This window comes from Mus pahari, chromosome 1, assembly GCF_900095145.1.
Source record: "Mus pahari chromosome 1, PAHARI_EIJ_v1.1, whole genome shotgun sequence".
NCBI lineage: Eukaryota > Metazoa > Chordata > Mammalia > Rodentia > Muridae > Mus > Mus pahari.
Genome location: NC_034590.1, coordinates 123,656,128 through 123,672,149, shown reverse-complemented (window position 1 = coordinate 123,672,149; position 16,022 = coordinate 123,656,128). Strand labels below are relative to the sequence as shown.

The following is a 16,022-nucleotide window of genomic DNA, read 5'->3' as shown; positions in this document are numbered from 1 at the left end:
AGGCAGCCAGCAAAACCACTTCCACTGGACTTGCTGAGGAATTGCACAAGGGGGAGATTCGTTAAGCCTGAGGAGGAAGACACTGCTGGTTTGGGGGGACAGACTCTGGTGGTCATTACTGACTGTCTCCTCTTCTGTAATGAGTTGGACTTGCAGGGAAAGGACTCTGTCAAACCCTGAAGTCTTCCAGGTAAACCCTACCCGCCCTTTCCCCATTGGAATCGTCTCTTCATTTTTTTTTTTTTTTTTTGTCTGCTAAGGGTGTCTCCCTATGGCTTTCTTGGGATAAAAGTCTGTTTCATTTCTCAGTAAAGGTTTGGAATTTTTAGCTGTGTGGACAAATGCCTTTAGAATGCAGATATTACCCTGGTGCCATGATTTTTTGGCATAATGTATTTGGAAAATGTAGACATGGAAAGACAGATGTTAGGCAGGCAGGCAGGCAGGCAGGCAGGCAGGCAGGCACGCACGCACACACACACACACACACACATTTTGATATATTAAGAGGCTGCCTCTGAGTTTGGTGGCCAGGTCTAGCTATGAGAGGTCATCTGGCATGCCTGAATAAGTTGGTGAGATAGATCCTGCCTGGACTCAGGAGAAGGGTATAGTGATAATTAGAGGCAGATTTTGACCCTTAGCTTCTCAGATCCCTGCCTGGTGGACTTGGGAATGTTATTTAATGCTCTGTTTCTTAGATTCCTCATTTGTAAAATGGGAAGTATCATAATGACAGTAAAACATTCCAATGGCTGTTTTGAGAACTGAGTTGGTTGACATGAATAAAACAGCCAGAAGTTTTCTACACAGATAGAGCTGGGGAGATGAACTCCTTAGTGGGACACTAGGAAGCCTACAATTTCTAGATTTCTTTTAAAAGCCAAATTGACTATATTTTATAGAACATGGTTTGCTTGACCTGAAGGCTGAAGCTTATCTTCAATTCTTTTCTAAAAAGGTCAACAATGTGTCAGACTTATTTTTTTTCCCTCCAAAGCCATTGTGTGGTGTTTTCAGCATGAAGACCCAGTGTCTGCTAATGGATTCTCTATTATTATTCTTAAACATGACTATTTATAAAGTATGTATCAGCTATGTATGAACTGTGAAGCAGTGAGACAGATGAGCACACAGAGAGATGCAAGCACCTTTAAAATGGAAGCTCAGCCTGAGGCGTGTGGAACTTGTGCTGAAGGGATTCCCAGAACATGAAGAAAGGGTTCACCATTCAGACTAGGCCAGGACTAAAAGGTTTGTTTTGAAAGCTTGATTTTGGCAGTATCCAGGTCAAGTTGTAGTGGGGATAGAGGCTTTCCTTTGTGAAGAGAATAGTTCTAGGGTAGAAAGGCAAGGCGCAGGGTGTGGCTTCTGGAACTCAGGCCCTCCTCAGGAGAGCAATCCTGGTGCGTGGACAAGATGAGCTCTTCTGTTACACTAAAAAACACACTGTTAGAAAGTGGTCCAAGGAGGCACCAAGCCCGTGGATTCTTTCCCACAATAGCCCCAAACAGCCCCAAATGGGCTCCCAGGAATTTCATCATACAGGCCTGGGGGTCTCAGCAGGTGGTACCTCAGCAGGCAGAGCATGAAGCCAGAGGAGACTGGTGGTTCTGTTTATCAGCCTTTGGATGAGTCACGCCATGTTCAACGAGGAGTACTGCAAGCCCTTGGGGTAAGTCAGCCTTTGCTATAAAGTTGGCTTATGAGAGAGGGAGCAAAAGATTATATGGACACCCTCCTGTAAATTTCAGAGTTATTTATCAAGTCATTGAGGACAAGATAGGGTCATGGAGATCTGAGGAGTAGAAATGGAGAATTAGTCAGTCTCTCATAGGGTAGAATATCCGTCCCAGCATACCTCAGAGAATTTATTCTAAGGCTCTTTATTGTTTCTTGGTGCTTTCTGACCACTTATATCAGGAGGTTGAGTTCTGTGAAGTTCCCCTCTCTTCCCCTCCCTTTCCCTCCCCCTTGCCTTCTTTCCCCTTCTTTCCCCTCCCCTCCCCTTCCCTTCCTTCTCCCTTGCCTTCCTTCCCCTTCTCTCCCCTCTTCTTTCTTCCTCTCCCTCCATCCCCCATCCCTTACCACTCCTCCCCTTCTCTGCCCTCCCCTTCCTTCCTCTCCTCTCTTCTGTCTTTCCTGTGGTGCTGGGGATGAGAACCTGGTCCTCATGGATGCTAGGAAAATGCTATTATTCAGCTAAAACTCCTACCCTTTGTACATTTTTTTATGTGGAGTCTTACTAAATCACACAGGTTGGCCTTGAACTCATTCTATAGCTCAGATAGATGTTTCTATCTCATCACCAGTGATGGCCACAATCTATATTTTAAATAAAAATATTTTAAAATAAAAATTTAACAGCTACCTGGCTTTGTCATATTATGGTTCTAATTTAGGCTCATCATTTAAACCATTGAAAGGCACAATAAGTCCTTTTGGAGGAAAATAAAAATAACATTATACCTTTTTCTTTTTTTCTTCGTCTTCCTTACAGGCTATCCAGATCCTGAATGGAATACTGATTCTAGCTCTCGGTATTTTTCTGGTTTGTTTACAACACGTGTCCCACCACTTCAGGCATTTCTTCTTCTTCACCTTCTACACAGGCTACCCACTCTGGGGTGCTGTGTTTGTGAGTATTCATTTCCTTGGCCATCTCCTACCCAGCACTGCTAGTGTGCTCAGTATGAAAATGTTCTTTGAAGATTACCGGCTGTAGTTTTGATTTATAATTTCCAACAAAAGCAGGCAAAAAACCCTTTCTTTCAGTGCAACTTATGATTTTACTTTTTGTTATGGCCAAATAAAATTCTGTTGTGTATATGTACTACATTTTATTTTTCCATTCATTTGTTGATGGCATGATGGACATGACCAGTTCCATCTCCTGGATATTATGAATGGTGCAGCAATAAACATGGGTTTATAAGCATCTCAGTGGCGAAACATAGAAGTCCTTGGATACATATACACACCCCCCACACCCCCCCACACCCCCACGCACACAGAGAGAGGGGGGGAGGCACATGCACACACATGGAGAATCCTATAGCTTCAAAGCTTTCTAGACTCAGAAAGATAAAAATTGTATGTTTTTTCTTCTTTGCAGCTCCTAGATTTTATTATATATGCACCTATAAGTATGTGTGGGTGTGGGCATAAGTTGTGAGACTAGAATAGAGACAAGAAGAGAAGAAAAGAGAACTGAAGGGAAGGAAGAGGGACAGAAGACAGCAGATGCAGCAGGAGCATCATGTGAAAGAAGATGGAGGGTCAGCATCGGTTCTCAGTCTGAGAAAAGACTGTATGTGTTTTCAGTTCACGGTGGAAGGTGCTCATTCACAATGGCACTTTGAATTTGACATTCCTGAAATTCTGAAAAAGTTAAGATAAAGTTTTGATGGAATAATTAAACTCTGAAGTATTCCCGAATTGTTCTGCATAATAAATCTTGGCAGCCCAAGTGAAGAATTTCTGCACTGCATTTTAGAAAAGACAGAAGTGAAGAATTTCAGGTGTTGCATAAGCTTTGGGTTTTATTTTCTCAGAAAGTGAAATTAGTTTATTAAAAATGGAAGGGGAGCCAGAAAGATGGCTCAACAGTTAAGAGTACTGACTGTTCTCCCAGAGAACTTAGCACCCACAAGGAGGCTCACAACTGTCTATACCTCCAGTTCTAGATCTAATACTCTCTTATGACGTAGAGACACATGCAGGTCACACACATAAATTTAAAAGGAGGAAGGAACTAGTGATCAGGATTTGCTTTAGCACCACCAAAAGATTTGAGCATTGATTTCAATTCTCAAAGTTGCTCTGTGACCCCAATACCCGTTCAGGGCAAGTTCCAGGTGTATGACCTGTTCTCCCTGTCAACCTTTGCCATCAACCATGAGATGCTGTGTATTCACTATAGGGTCCTTTCTATTGCTTCATCTTTTATAATCCCATCAAGGATGTGGTTTAAAAGATTAGACGTGAACGTTTGCCCTCAGTTTCCTTATTAGGATGTCAGAAATAGCAAAAGGATCTTTTTTTGAGGTCTCTGGAATTAAACGAGAGGTGTATATTATCATTAATTTGGACGTTTTCTTTCTCCTGCACTTTTTACATAGTCTCTCCATTTTAATAGCACACAAATGTTAGTAGATGATGTTAACATGGGGATATGCTGTTAGATGGGAAAAGAAGCTGAGGTGAAAAAAGGCTTAGCAATCTACCCAGAATCCCATGCTGGCTGTGAGCTGGAGCTACTATTGAAAACAAAGGCGTCCATTCACCAAGTGCAGGGTTTGGAAGACCTGTGAAAATCTCTGGTCTCTGAGACAGAACTCAAAACCTCTTCCTACATTTTCATCCAGAATTCAGTAGTTAAGTTTTGCTTAGCAAGCCTTTATTCTTCAAGATTTAGTAACTTGGTTAAAGTGTTGTAAAATCTTACCAACTGAAAATTTTGGAAAATCATAAATACATAGAAAACCTCATTTATCAAAATCAGAGTCATGGGAAGATAATGCATGAATATAATGATGTTTTTTTGGGGGGGAGGGGGTTCAAGACAGGGTTTCTCTGTATACCTCTGGCTGTCCTGGAACTCACTCTGTAGACCAGGCTGGCCTTGAACTCAGAAATCCACCTGCCTCTGCCTCCTAAGTGCTGGGATTAAAGGCGTGCACCACCACGTCCAGCAATATAATGATTTTAAAACTGGAGAATACATTTAGATTTATAAATTCTCTTTTGAAGCATCTAGACCAATAAATTACAAATCTGAAGTATGGGCAGCAATGTGAGAATTTTAAAATGTATCATTTATAGAAACATAAATATAGGCACAACTATAGTATTTCATTATTTGTATCCATACATTAAACCCATTAAAGGCTAGACATAAAGAAAATGAAATTATGATTAATTTACTTGTAATACAGACTATTTAAATTTTAGACATATAAAGAAAGTAATGCATAAAGCAAAGTATACTTTTGTGTGAACTGAACAAAAACAATTTGTGTAACTTCTGCTGATAGCTGCTGCCAGGGGGATGCCATGGAGAAAGTGGTCAAGACTAAATGTACCTTTATCTGTCCTACTTCCTATTTTAAACAGTTTATCAGCTCAGGATCCTTGACTGTTGCAGCGGGGAGAAACCCCACACGAATGCTGGTAAGTACAGATTCTTCCTCTTTTTCTCCATGACCAGATGAGCAGAAATAAACTACCCACCAACAGTAAGAAAACAGAGGGTGGGACTAGCTGAGGATCCAAGTCTCATTTAATGCACAAGATTTTTGTGTGCTGTTAGGTTTAACAAATTATTTTTAGAGAAAGGTCTTTCACCACTATCTTTGAATTTGAAAGCAAAAATGTCTCTCCTTTTGATTATTCATTACAAAATAGTTAACTCTCTGTTTTATGTTCTCTGTATTATCTAGCTATTTAGTCCCATTCTCTTCAATTCCTTCCTCGCCCCCAGTGCTTTTTCATCACAGCATTCCATCCTCAAACACCTATCTTTTTTTCTTTCATCCCCACTCCCTGTTGATAGGCTTGCTCTCTGTTCTGAGAAACTGTAGCCATGGAGAGACTTTCAGGCACACACACTAAAACACTGTAACATCTGCTGTGTGCACTAGACCTGTGTGTTTCCCTCAGCTTTTACCAGGGAGGAACTCACCGACTTTCTTTAAAACTGATTCTCCCACTTGGGTGTTCTAGCCCAAGCCTTTTTCCATTATATAAATTCATCGTTTTAATACATTTCTACTAGGTACTTTAAATTTGTATCAGCATATAAGAACATTGCTGTGTGTTTGTCTGTCTGTATCTATATCATCTTGGCATTATTTTTCTCTGATAGCTAGGTACAGTTCATTTTTCTGTGACAAAACTCCATTTTAAAGGAGTAATTTATAGTCTATTTACAATTCTTATCTATTCAGTTATAGTTAAGCCTTCCTACCTTCCTAATTCTTTTGTTTCTTCCTGGCCTCTGTAACTTTTCTCTTTAAGAATGTTGAAGGTATCCAGGTTGCTAAAACACTTCTTGGCCCTCCTGACTTCACTTATAAGCAGTATTTTAGCTCAACTCCTCTCCTGATTATTTTTCTCTTGGGCTCCAGAACCCCTTGAGTGGTTTATGTTCCTCTTGTCCTTTTAAGTCTCCTTTACAGTCTCCTGTTGAGGTTTACTCTGTTGCCATTTATTGTAATGCTAAATACTGGCCCCCAAGATCTGGTTTCCTCAGGGAAGAGGGAAACCTTTCATACACCAAATGATGCTCTATAACCTTGATCCTTAATTTAAAACTATTGGTTAAATAAAGATGCCTACAGCCTATAGCTGGGCAGAAGAGAGGTAGGTGGATCTTGGGGCCTGAGGAGAGAACCAGTAGGGAGAGAGAAGGTGGAGAGAGGAAAAGATGTCATGGGGTAAGAGATAGTGAGAACTGGCCATGAGGGCTGGCCAGTCAGAGTAAGAGTGGCCCAGGTAGAACATGGCAAGTCCTATATCTTCGGGTTATTGGCAGGAAAGCAGACAGGACAGCACAGGCGTGGATATCTGCCCAGCTCTAGTGTTTTAAAGGCTTATTATAAATATAAAAAGCTTTGTGTCTTTTGTCTGGGAACTGAATGATCAGAGGTGGGATAGAAACCCCTGATTCAGATTGAATATTTACTACAACAGTCTCAATTTCTTTTCTCAGGCTGTTTAGGGCTAGGTTCCCAGTGTTTCTGTTGTTGGCGTCTACTCTGCACAGTCTATATTTATTTTGATGATTTCAGCCATTTTCATTGCTTCAGATGGCACGGCTATAATCACACTCCTGACAAAAATATTGTTCTGGCATGATTTTTCTCCTGAGCGTCCGGTTGTCTCACCATTTTTGCTTCTACTTACGTCTGAAAGGTCCCAAACTCAACTTCTATTATCCCTCAAACTTGTTCCATGAAGTTCATGTCAGCTGATGGAAACTTCCTCCTTTTAGATTCTTAGACCAATACCATGAGCTATCCCTATCCTAATCCCCTCTTTCACATCACTGAAGCCAGTATCAGCAAATTGCATGGGCTCTACCTTACAAATTACCTGCGTGTATAGCTTTTTCTCATCTTTCCTCTGATAGCATTCCCTGTAGGCTCCCAATTGGGTTCTTTGCTTCTATTTGTGGATCTCATTTTCTGATCTTAATAAAGACAAAGTGACTCAGCTTAGATTATTGATCTGCCATTTATTTGCTCAAAATCCTCCATCCACTTTTGTATTTTTCTCAGAATTAGAAATAGACTTTTCATGAACTACATGGCTTTGCACAATACACATCTCTGTTAATTCTGACTCCGTTTTCTAATCTCATCTACCTTGGCTCTCTTGATTCCTGGGAACATATGGCCTCAGGGACTTTGAACTGTGTTCTTTACCCAGACTTCTTTTGGATCATCTAGGGAAAGGCTCAGTTATTTACTCTTATCCCCATATGTTATTACTATGTAATGTCACAAACTTCTACTACTTTCTCTGGATTTCCACTTTGTTAGTATTCTACTAGCCCCAATACTTAGTTGCTTAAAAATATGGCATAATTTATACACTAGTGTGTTTATAGTTTTCCTTGTTTTTTTTTTTTTAATTGAGATGTGGTCTCATGTGTTATAGGCTAGCTTTGAGTGGTAATCTCTGCCGTCACCCATAGAGTGCTGGAATTACAGCATCAATGACACCCAGTTTATGCAGTACTGATTGATACTGGAGCTTAGTGCATGCTAGGCAAGCATTCTAACTGTGTATCCTAACCCCTTCTCTGTTTTACTGCTAGACTGTACACTCTTTGTGCGATGGGAAAAAAATCTCAGTTCATGGGAGATTGCTCTGTGACTAAAATACTGTTGGGTGCTTAAATACATACTTCAGTTGCCAAGGGGTTAAAGGATGTTCTACATATATTAATGGACATTTTGTTTTTGTTTTAGATGCAAAACAGTTTTGGGATAAACATTGCCAGTACAGCAATTGCGTTGTTTGGGACGACTTTCCTTTCTGTGCATTTGGCATTCAACACCCAGGCTTTCAAGGGTTGCCAGTCTTCACAGTCACCTGATGTCTGCGTTTTCCTGGGTTCCTCATCAAATGTATGTTTAAAAACTGTTAATAGCGGGAGTGGATGGGCTGGGGAGCAGGGCATGGGGAGGGTATAGGGGACTTTCAGAGAGGAAACTAGGAAAGGGGATAACATTTGAAATGTAAGTAAAGAAAATATCTAATAAAAAACTGTTAATAACATACTTCAAACCATTCAAAAGATACAGGAAAACAGTAGGTTGTATACTATGTTAACTTGAATATTGGCTTTGTTATTCATTAGTTTTGTAATGAGGGACAAATTAGACAATCTGTCTATATCTTAATTTTCCTATCTTTGAAACAAATATAATAATGAGTAGCACCTACCTAATGGATTGCTATAAAATTCAGTACATTAATACTTGATAAGTAGTGAAAACAGGGTTTAGCTATCATGTTGTATTAATATTACTACTACTTATTATACTCTCCAGAAATCCTACATTAATTTCTTTCACATACTTTTGATGTAACAAACTTCGGAGACATACCACTTAATCTGTAACATGGAACATTTGTGCATGTTAGGTATATACTGTCAACTTAGCTACACCCACACATATATTTAGTCTAGATTTTGTGTGACTATATGAGTGTGTTGCCTATATCCTCAGCATTATGTATGTATGTATGTATGTATGTATGTATGTATGTATGTATGTGCACTATGTGTGTTCTTGGTGCTGGAAGAAGTCAGAAGAGAGAACCCCTGGACCTGAAGTTACAGATGGTTGTGACAAACCTCATTGGTGCTTGGAATTGAACCTGGGTCCTGTGTGACCGACAGGTGCTCAGTCATCTCTCTAGTCCATCCTTTATTAAATTTTTCATCACCTAAATTTGTATTTATCTGTCTATTTGTATGGATTAAGTGGTATTTTTCCTCTATAGAAATTTGATCATGTATTTCTCCTAGGTGCGCAGCACTGATGGAAGGGTAATTTTCTGCAGTAGTGTGCCGAGTTTCTCCCAGCAGTGTATTTTGGCCCGTAGGCCTATTGTAAATGCTTACACCTCCCCTGAAAGCCTGTCAGTGGAATCATAATTTTTATCCATTTTACTAAACTATGTATTTTTTCTGTAATTTATTACATTGATAAGCATTAGTGATAGTGTCAGAATCTTTCTTCTGTGATTTCTTCTCCCCGTGACTAGTTCATATAGGTCAATCTTCAATTTGATCTGTGTTTCACTTTATTACATTGTGGGTGTTCTTCAGTCTGCTTTCCTGCTGACAGGTTTTCCCTCTGGATGTTTCCACTGATTTGATCTGAGACATCATTTTCCTAGGGCCTGGTGTCTTTAATGCTGATTCTCACCCTGCTGGAGCTGGCCGTGACCATTTCTATCTCAGTCATGTGGTGCTTAGGAAATGTCTGTGGTTTAAGAGAGGTGAGTTTGTGTCAAGGTTGAGCAAGTTCTGTCATCTGAAAACTCCACAACGGTTGAAGTTATTTCCAACTTTTAGAAAAAGAAACCTTGGTATGATTATGATTTGTGGTGTTCTGGGAATTATTTCTTAGTGTGTGAGATGAAGTAAGGCTGGAAATGATTCAGGGTTGAAAATGCAAGCTATATATTAGTATACATTTTAATGCAATTAAAATTAATTTAACTTATTTTCTTGTAACTTTTTACCTTTGAGATGTATGTCTCAGGATCATTACATATTCTTGCTAGATATTTAGATCTTGTAATTCAGTTTCTTAAATTTCTTCCACTTGTAATTCCTTTTTGGCCAAAGAATCTTTACACAGCCCTAGTGGGACTCCTAAGAGTGGGGATGAGGGAGTTTCTGACTCCTTTGCTTACTCTTTGGACCCCTTTCCTCCTAGTCTCATTGCATCTTGTTAGGCCAGATTTGGTTGATATCCCCAGGAACTCTTTTCTGAAGTGAAATGGAGGAACAGTGGATCTGGGGGAGAAGGGAAGTGGGACATGAACTGGGAGGAGTGGAGAAAGGGGAAATTGCAGTTGGGATGTATTTTATGAGAGAAGAATAAATGAAAACAACAACCAAAAAGGTTTAAGGATCAAGCATTTATGGATAGTAAATCATAAAGAAATTTATTTAAAACAATTATTTGGCATATAATTTTACCATGTACCAAAGACCAAAGCAAATTTGCATATTAATGAAATGAATGTTCATATTTATTTTTCCATAATAATGGAATCTTGGCTAAATATTAGATGTTGCAGGATGGATATTATTTTCATAGATATTTTGATTTTATTATTGTCAAGGCTGAGAATAGTGCTTTGCATCAATATATAGTATAAAATAACAGAAATATTTTTAGTATATTTATGGGCAGTTTGAAAACTGCTGGAAATTTTGTCCTAATCCCAAGTCAAAACTCATTCAACAATGTTTTACCAACTCAAGTCAACAATCCAAGCAACAAGGTTAAAAATCAATCTAACAACCCCAAAATATGCTAATTTGATGCTTATATGTTAAGAAAAGGTAGTAGAAAAATATTACAGGTATTTGTCTTCTATAATTGTATTACTATGCTTTTATGAAAGACATTGCTGCCATTCATAACATACAGCTGTTATCTAACCTGAGCAGCATTTACTGGTGTTTTGTGGTGTGGCAGCAGCATGCTGTGTGTTCAGAACCAAGTCCGGAGTAAAGGCATACAATTCAATAGGAGCAAGCAGAAACACCTTAGATAGGTTATACATTTGGTTTTATTGCTGCCACCCCAATCTCCATATTCAGTTCTGCAACCACATATGTAGTGGCATCCCACAGAAATGAAAATAAAAATGTTCTGATTGTCTCTGGTCCATATGCATGTTAATCATTTTTCAGTGTTTAGCAGAGTACTCATCAGCGAAGGAATCTTTGTGGATTTGTGATAGTGATCATGGTGGTACTGAGAAAGGATGGAGTGGACAGGGAAGATGATGGTCATCTTCTTGAGAACTGATGTCTCATTTTTTAGGCAATTACATCACCTCCTAATTCTGTGGAATCAGGAATACTTCCTGAAGGAAGTGATTCTGAGAGCCTGAATACTCAGCCCCAAACCACCGAAGAGTGAGAACTTCATTTGAAAACTCAGCAGAGCATGAACAGATGAAATGCAATCCTTCTGTCATGGCAATATTCACAAGAAAGCTGGCATCTGTCCCAATTCTCTCCCCCCTCCCCCCTGTAAATCCACTAGCATGGTCTGGATCTGGATGAATAAATATATTTCCTTAGGTGATCTTGGATTTATAACTTCTATGGTCATTCTTCCAAAGCTCTTTCCAGATGTTGAATCTCTTTTTTCCTTACTCCGTTGCTTTGTGAGGCTTAGGGATGAAAGAACATATAATAATCTTCTTTTGTTCCCCTTTCTTTTGAAATGCAGTGTCTCATGGCCTGTAGGCTGGCTTTTAATAACCCATGAAGCCATGAAGTCTTTGAACTCCTAGCCGTTCTATCCTCACCTCCAAAGTTTCAGGATTATAGGCACATGCAAGCACACGCAGAGTTTGATATTTTATACTCAAAACCCTCAGTTTCCAGACTGCTGAGATTACAGGTGTGAGCCACCACACCCAGCAGTAATTCCCATTGTCTGGACTCACAGTAGAAGCCAAATTTCAGCTACCTCTTGGAAATGAGAATGAGCAGATTTTTTTTTTCAGCACAGAAAAAATAAACTTGATTTGGCTGATGTCAGAATTACAAGTTTAGCAAGTTAAAACAAATCATTGTGATTAATTTGCACTTTACTATACTTGAAACTTAAGCTTCAGATTTTATTTCCATCAGCTTCTGGGAGTCACACATGTCCTGCTACAATGATGGTTTGCGTTAGGGGATTTTGTTCTGCAGGGCCATGTTTCATTAATTTTACTTCTATTGTGTTACAGATGATCTACTTCCTCTTATTTGAATACATCTTCAATCATCCTTTATTAGAGCATGTTAACGGTACACAAGAACAGTGTGGCTTCCTCACTAGTATTTCCTACAACCAGAATTGACTACTACTTACAGATTCTGGTGGAGTTGACCTCACTTTGTGGTCCAGGGACACACCCTGAATGGTCTAACTCTATTAAAATACTTACCTTGATGATTATAGTGTTCTATGACAACTCTATGGACAACTGCTTGGCTCTAATGCGGAGCCATCTTCACTAAGGAGGCTCTATGAGCTTTTCATAAAATATATGACTCAAATATAACTGGAAATAGGAGAAATTAGGAGATAACATCTTAAACTTGCTGAATAATTACTCTGGGGTTCACACATGGGAAACTTAGAAAATAAAAACCAAAGTTAATTTAGCTACCCCTGGAATATGCATATGGAATCTGATATCTCATAAATGTGAGATGAGTATATTCAGGCCAGGGGACTACCCATGGTATCCTCCATTCTCAGGCACCAACCACCTTGTTTGTTTGTTTCTTTCTTTGTTTTATAATCATGATCTCTCAGTGGAAGTAGGGCTCATAAAGTAGGGTTGGCTGGCTGGTTAAGGAGCTCCAAGGATCTGCCTTTCTACTTCTCTTCCCTGCTGAGAATACCAGGGTGTGCCCCCCCCCACCCCATGCCTGGCTTTTATTTCATTTTAAAAATTTACTTAATGCAAGAATCAAACCTATGTCCTCATGTTTGCACAGCAAGCACTTTATGAATTGAGCTGTCTCACCAGACACATATTTTGTAGTGATTGACTTCTATTTTTGTTGTTTGATTCCTTCATTTTTTTCAAGTTTCCCCAACTACTGCTGTAGTCAATTTAACTTTTAAATATGGTTTATACCTTTTGCATTTTTTTTAAAAAAATAAAAACTTCATGTCCTTACAATATAAGATATTTTACTTTTTATTGTATTTAAAATATTTTATATTATGAATTTGATTTTTGACCATAGAGAATGACATTTTTGTACTGCTATCATTATAACATTTTAGCTTGAAGGAAGCTAAAAATTCTAGAGCTTTTCACTAAGATGTTGCCATATTCAGATACAGAACTGTACATACATTTCTCTGGTAACTTCCTAGGACAGGGACAACCATATAGCATGCTTATTTTCCTCATGAACACCATAGTTTTGGATAATAGAAGGTATATGGAAAGAGAAGAATTAACATGAATTACACAGTCACCTTGGTAGCGAACTGGCTCTTGGGCTATAATACCAGACAAAAGCTGTCTGCAAGGAATCAAGGAAATCTTAGAGTCATAATGAACTACATAATCTTTCTCTAAACATTTCTGAAGTCATATGGATAAGGAAATGAATGTTTTTGCCTTAGAATTTGCATTTGGCCCTTGAACATTTTGAACCATTTGTCCCGTGGCATTTCTATAATCATATTTGCCAGGAAACACTAGAGCTTGATGTCAGTCTAGACTGTTTAAACTATATTATGTGTGTATGTATAAAATCTTTTCTTTGCTTACCATTTGCATGTGTGCATGTGTGGATTCACATCCATGTGACTATGGAGGTCTGAGAACAGTTTCGTCAGGCCAGTTCTCTACTTCCACCATGTGAGTTTCAGGATTTGAACACAGACACTCAGGATTGGCAGAAAACACCTTTACTCACCACAGAAAGGAAGAGATGAAAGGCGGTTGTAGAAAAAAAGACAAGAAATTAGATGGCAGAGGTTGTGATTACTTGGTGGGAAGTATCAGGGAAAAAAAACCCTCTAAAGACAACTTAACTTAAAACCTTTGAGATGAAAAGTTGCTTCATAGACTTAAAATTTAAAAAAAATATGTATTTTAGTTAAATTTATTTGAGAAAACATTTACTCAGGAGGGATTTAAAAGTAAATTTCTTTTGAGTTTGGGGTACACCCCTAATTATGAACCTATTTGTAATTGATAGCTCCTGAAAGATTTTTGGGTTGTGTTGTGTTTTTGTTTTGTTTTGAGAGGGAGCACATGAAGTTGGGTGGGTTGGGAACTGAGGGAGATCTGTGAGGACTTGTGGGAGGGGAAAGAATATGATGAACATTTTATGAAAATTAAGAAAAATTAAAAATAAAATGAAAAAATTCTAGGCTATAATTAACTAAGCAAAGAAACTTGATATCAAAGAGAAAGCCAGAGTAAAATACACATGAAAAGCCTGTGTGTGCCAGAGGAAAACTGCTGCGTGTTGGGAAAGAAATGCTAGCTCTGTTATGTCTTCTGTCCAGGCAGATGCATGGTTAAAAATCATCTTGGTAATAGTACCCAGCCCCAAAGGAAGTTGTTTGATCATATGCTCTGATACTGTCTTGGAAAGCTGGAACTACTTGACTGTGGGGACTTGGTTTGATTACAGATGTGCTAAGTATCTCAAGAAAGGAGGAAGATGAAGCTGTTGATGCACACTGAGGCATGAAATAGTTGGGAGGTCATAAATCACCTTTCAGCACCCTAGTAGCATCTTGTAAAGTGCTGTTGGAAATTTCCATAGAACAGCATATGTCCAAACACAGAAAGATACCCTCAGTTTGTTAACTGTCCAAATCTCAAGTAGGATTGCTAATTTTTTGTTTTTGTTGAACATAAGCCATTATATACTATTAGAAAACACCACAAAAGACCCTGACATTGATTCAAGACTTTCCCCTGCAGACACATGTGGTTTTGTGAAGGTTAGGTAGGGGAATGAAATTTCTAAGCCAATCATTTTAAGGCTAGGCTCAAATATCACCTTCCCTGAGAATTCCTTCTCTGTGTTCTGTGAAACTCTGTCAATCAGTGCTGTAACCTGCTTTACATTCCAGCAGCCTCTGGCCTCTGACATCCTAGGTAATATTTTTCTTTGTTCACATCTGCAAGGTTGTGGGCTAGATAAGTCTGGGATCATGGCCTTCAATAATATCTGCTCTATGTTATGATCAATTGCTAGCCAGAAGCATTAAGTCCTTTCTGTATAAATGAATAAGTAGATGGGGCTTACTTGTTAACTCCTATAGTGTATTTGTTAGATGCACTGATTCCCAAAGACATAGTGGAAGGAAGGTAGCTGGAACAGTAGTATTTTGTTATGAAAAGTTTGCCAGTATGTACAATCTCTATATCCCAGGAAAATAACTGAGGTTATTTAGGGTAGCATGGATAGTATCTTGCAGTTGTGAAAAACCATTCATAGAACTGAACTGAAATATAAACAAGACAGACCTGTGAATTCTCTCTTGTTCATTGTGTGATAAAGTCGAGTGAATACTTTGGGCAGACATGCTGCTCAGTTTCCACTCTTCAGATTTGCTCACACCATTTCTATTTATGACATTCACATCCCTCCGTATTTCTCTTGTCTTGTTCTTACCATTACAAGAGTGCAGCAGTTGCCATAGAAATGTTCAGATAAAGTATATTTCATAATTCAAATAGTACCTTGAATAATTCCAGTGGCATGGTTTACAGCACTAAGAACTCTGATGGTGCTTTTGTCAAGATCATCTGCTGAGGATAGTAAAATACTGTGCAGAAGACAGGAAGAAAAATGAGAAAGGGGTGAGGAGAGGTAGGTGAGAGGGAGAGGGATAGCAAGAGGGAGGGGAGGGGGAAGAGAGGTGACATAAGTCGGAGAAACACATAGTAAGTTTTGGTCCCATAAATGAAGCCAAATGAAGAGCTTGTGACATAGGTATAGTAGATGAAGCTGCCAAAGAGCACCCTTGCTCTTTCTTCTGCTCTCTTTTATCTTCTCAGTGCCTAGATGCTTCAGTATTAGGTTCCACAAATCCCACATCTCGGGCAGAATTATGCTCTAAACTGCTCAAGTTTCTGTCTTCATCTTGCTCTCTATTCAGTGGATGTCTCAGTTTTGCACTACTTTTCATTATAGCAAGAGAAAGGAATCACTGATATCAATCAGCCTGGAGACTTATCTGACAAGTAGGTTCCGCATAAAGATAATTATT

At 38.9% G+C, this 16,022-nt stretch overlaps 1 protein-coding gene across 2 annotated transcripts; it reads left to right on the top strand.

Annotated features, from left to right (window-relative positions):
* Ms4a3 (membrane spanning 4-domains A3) lies at nucleotides 1-11,351 on the top strand. Of its 2 annotated transcripts, none has more exons than XM_021212340.2 (7): nucleotides 1-190; nucleotides 1,567-1,675; nucleotides 2,501-2,638; nucleotides 5,116-5,172; nucleotides 7,977-8,135; nucleotides 9,418-9,519; nucleotides 11,085-11,351. In XM_021212340.2, exons 2-7 carry the CDS (start codon nucleotides 1,589-1,591, stop codon nucleotides 11,181-11,183), a joined length of 642 nt encoding a protein of 213 aa, XP_021067999.1. In that variant the 5' UTR covers nucleotides 1-190; nucleotides 1,567-1,588; the 3' UTR covers nucleotides 11,184-11,351. The 2 variants fall into 2 exon arrangements, with proteins under 2 accessions (XP_021067999.1, XP_021068009.1); XM_021212350.2 differs by having other exon boundaries at nucleotides 18-190; nucleotides 1,549-1,675.
* The last annotated feature ends 4,671 nt before the right edge of the window (nucleotides 11,352-16,022 follow it).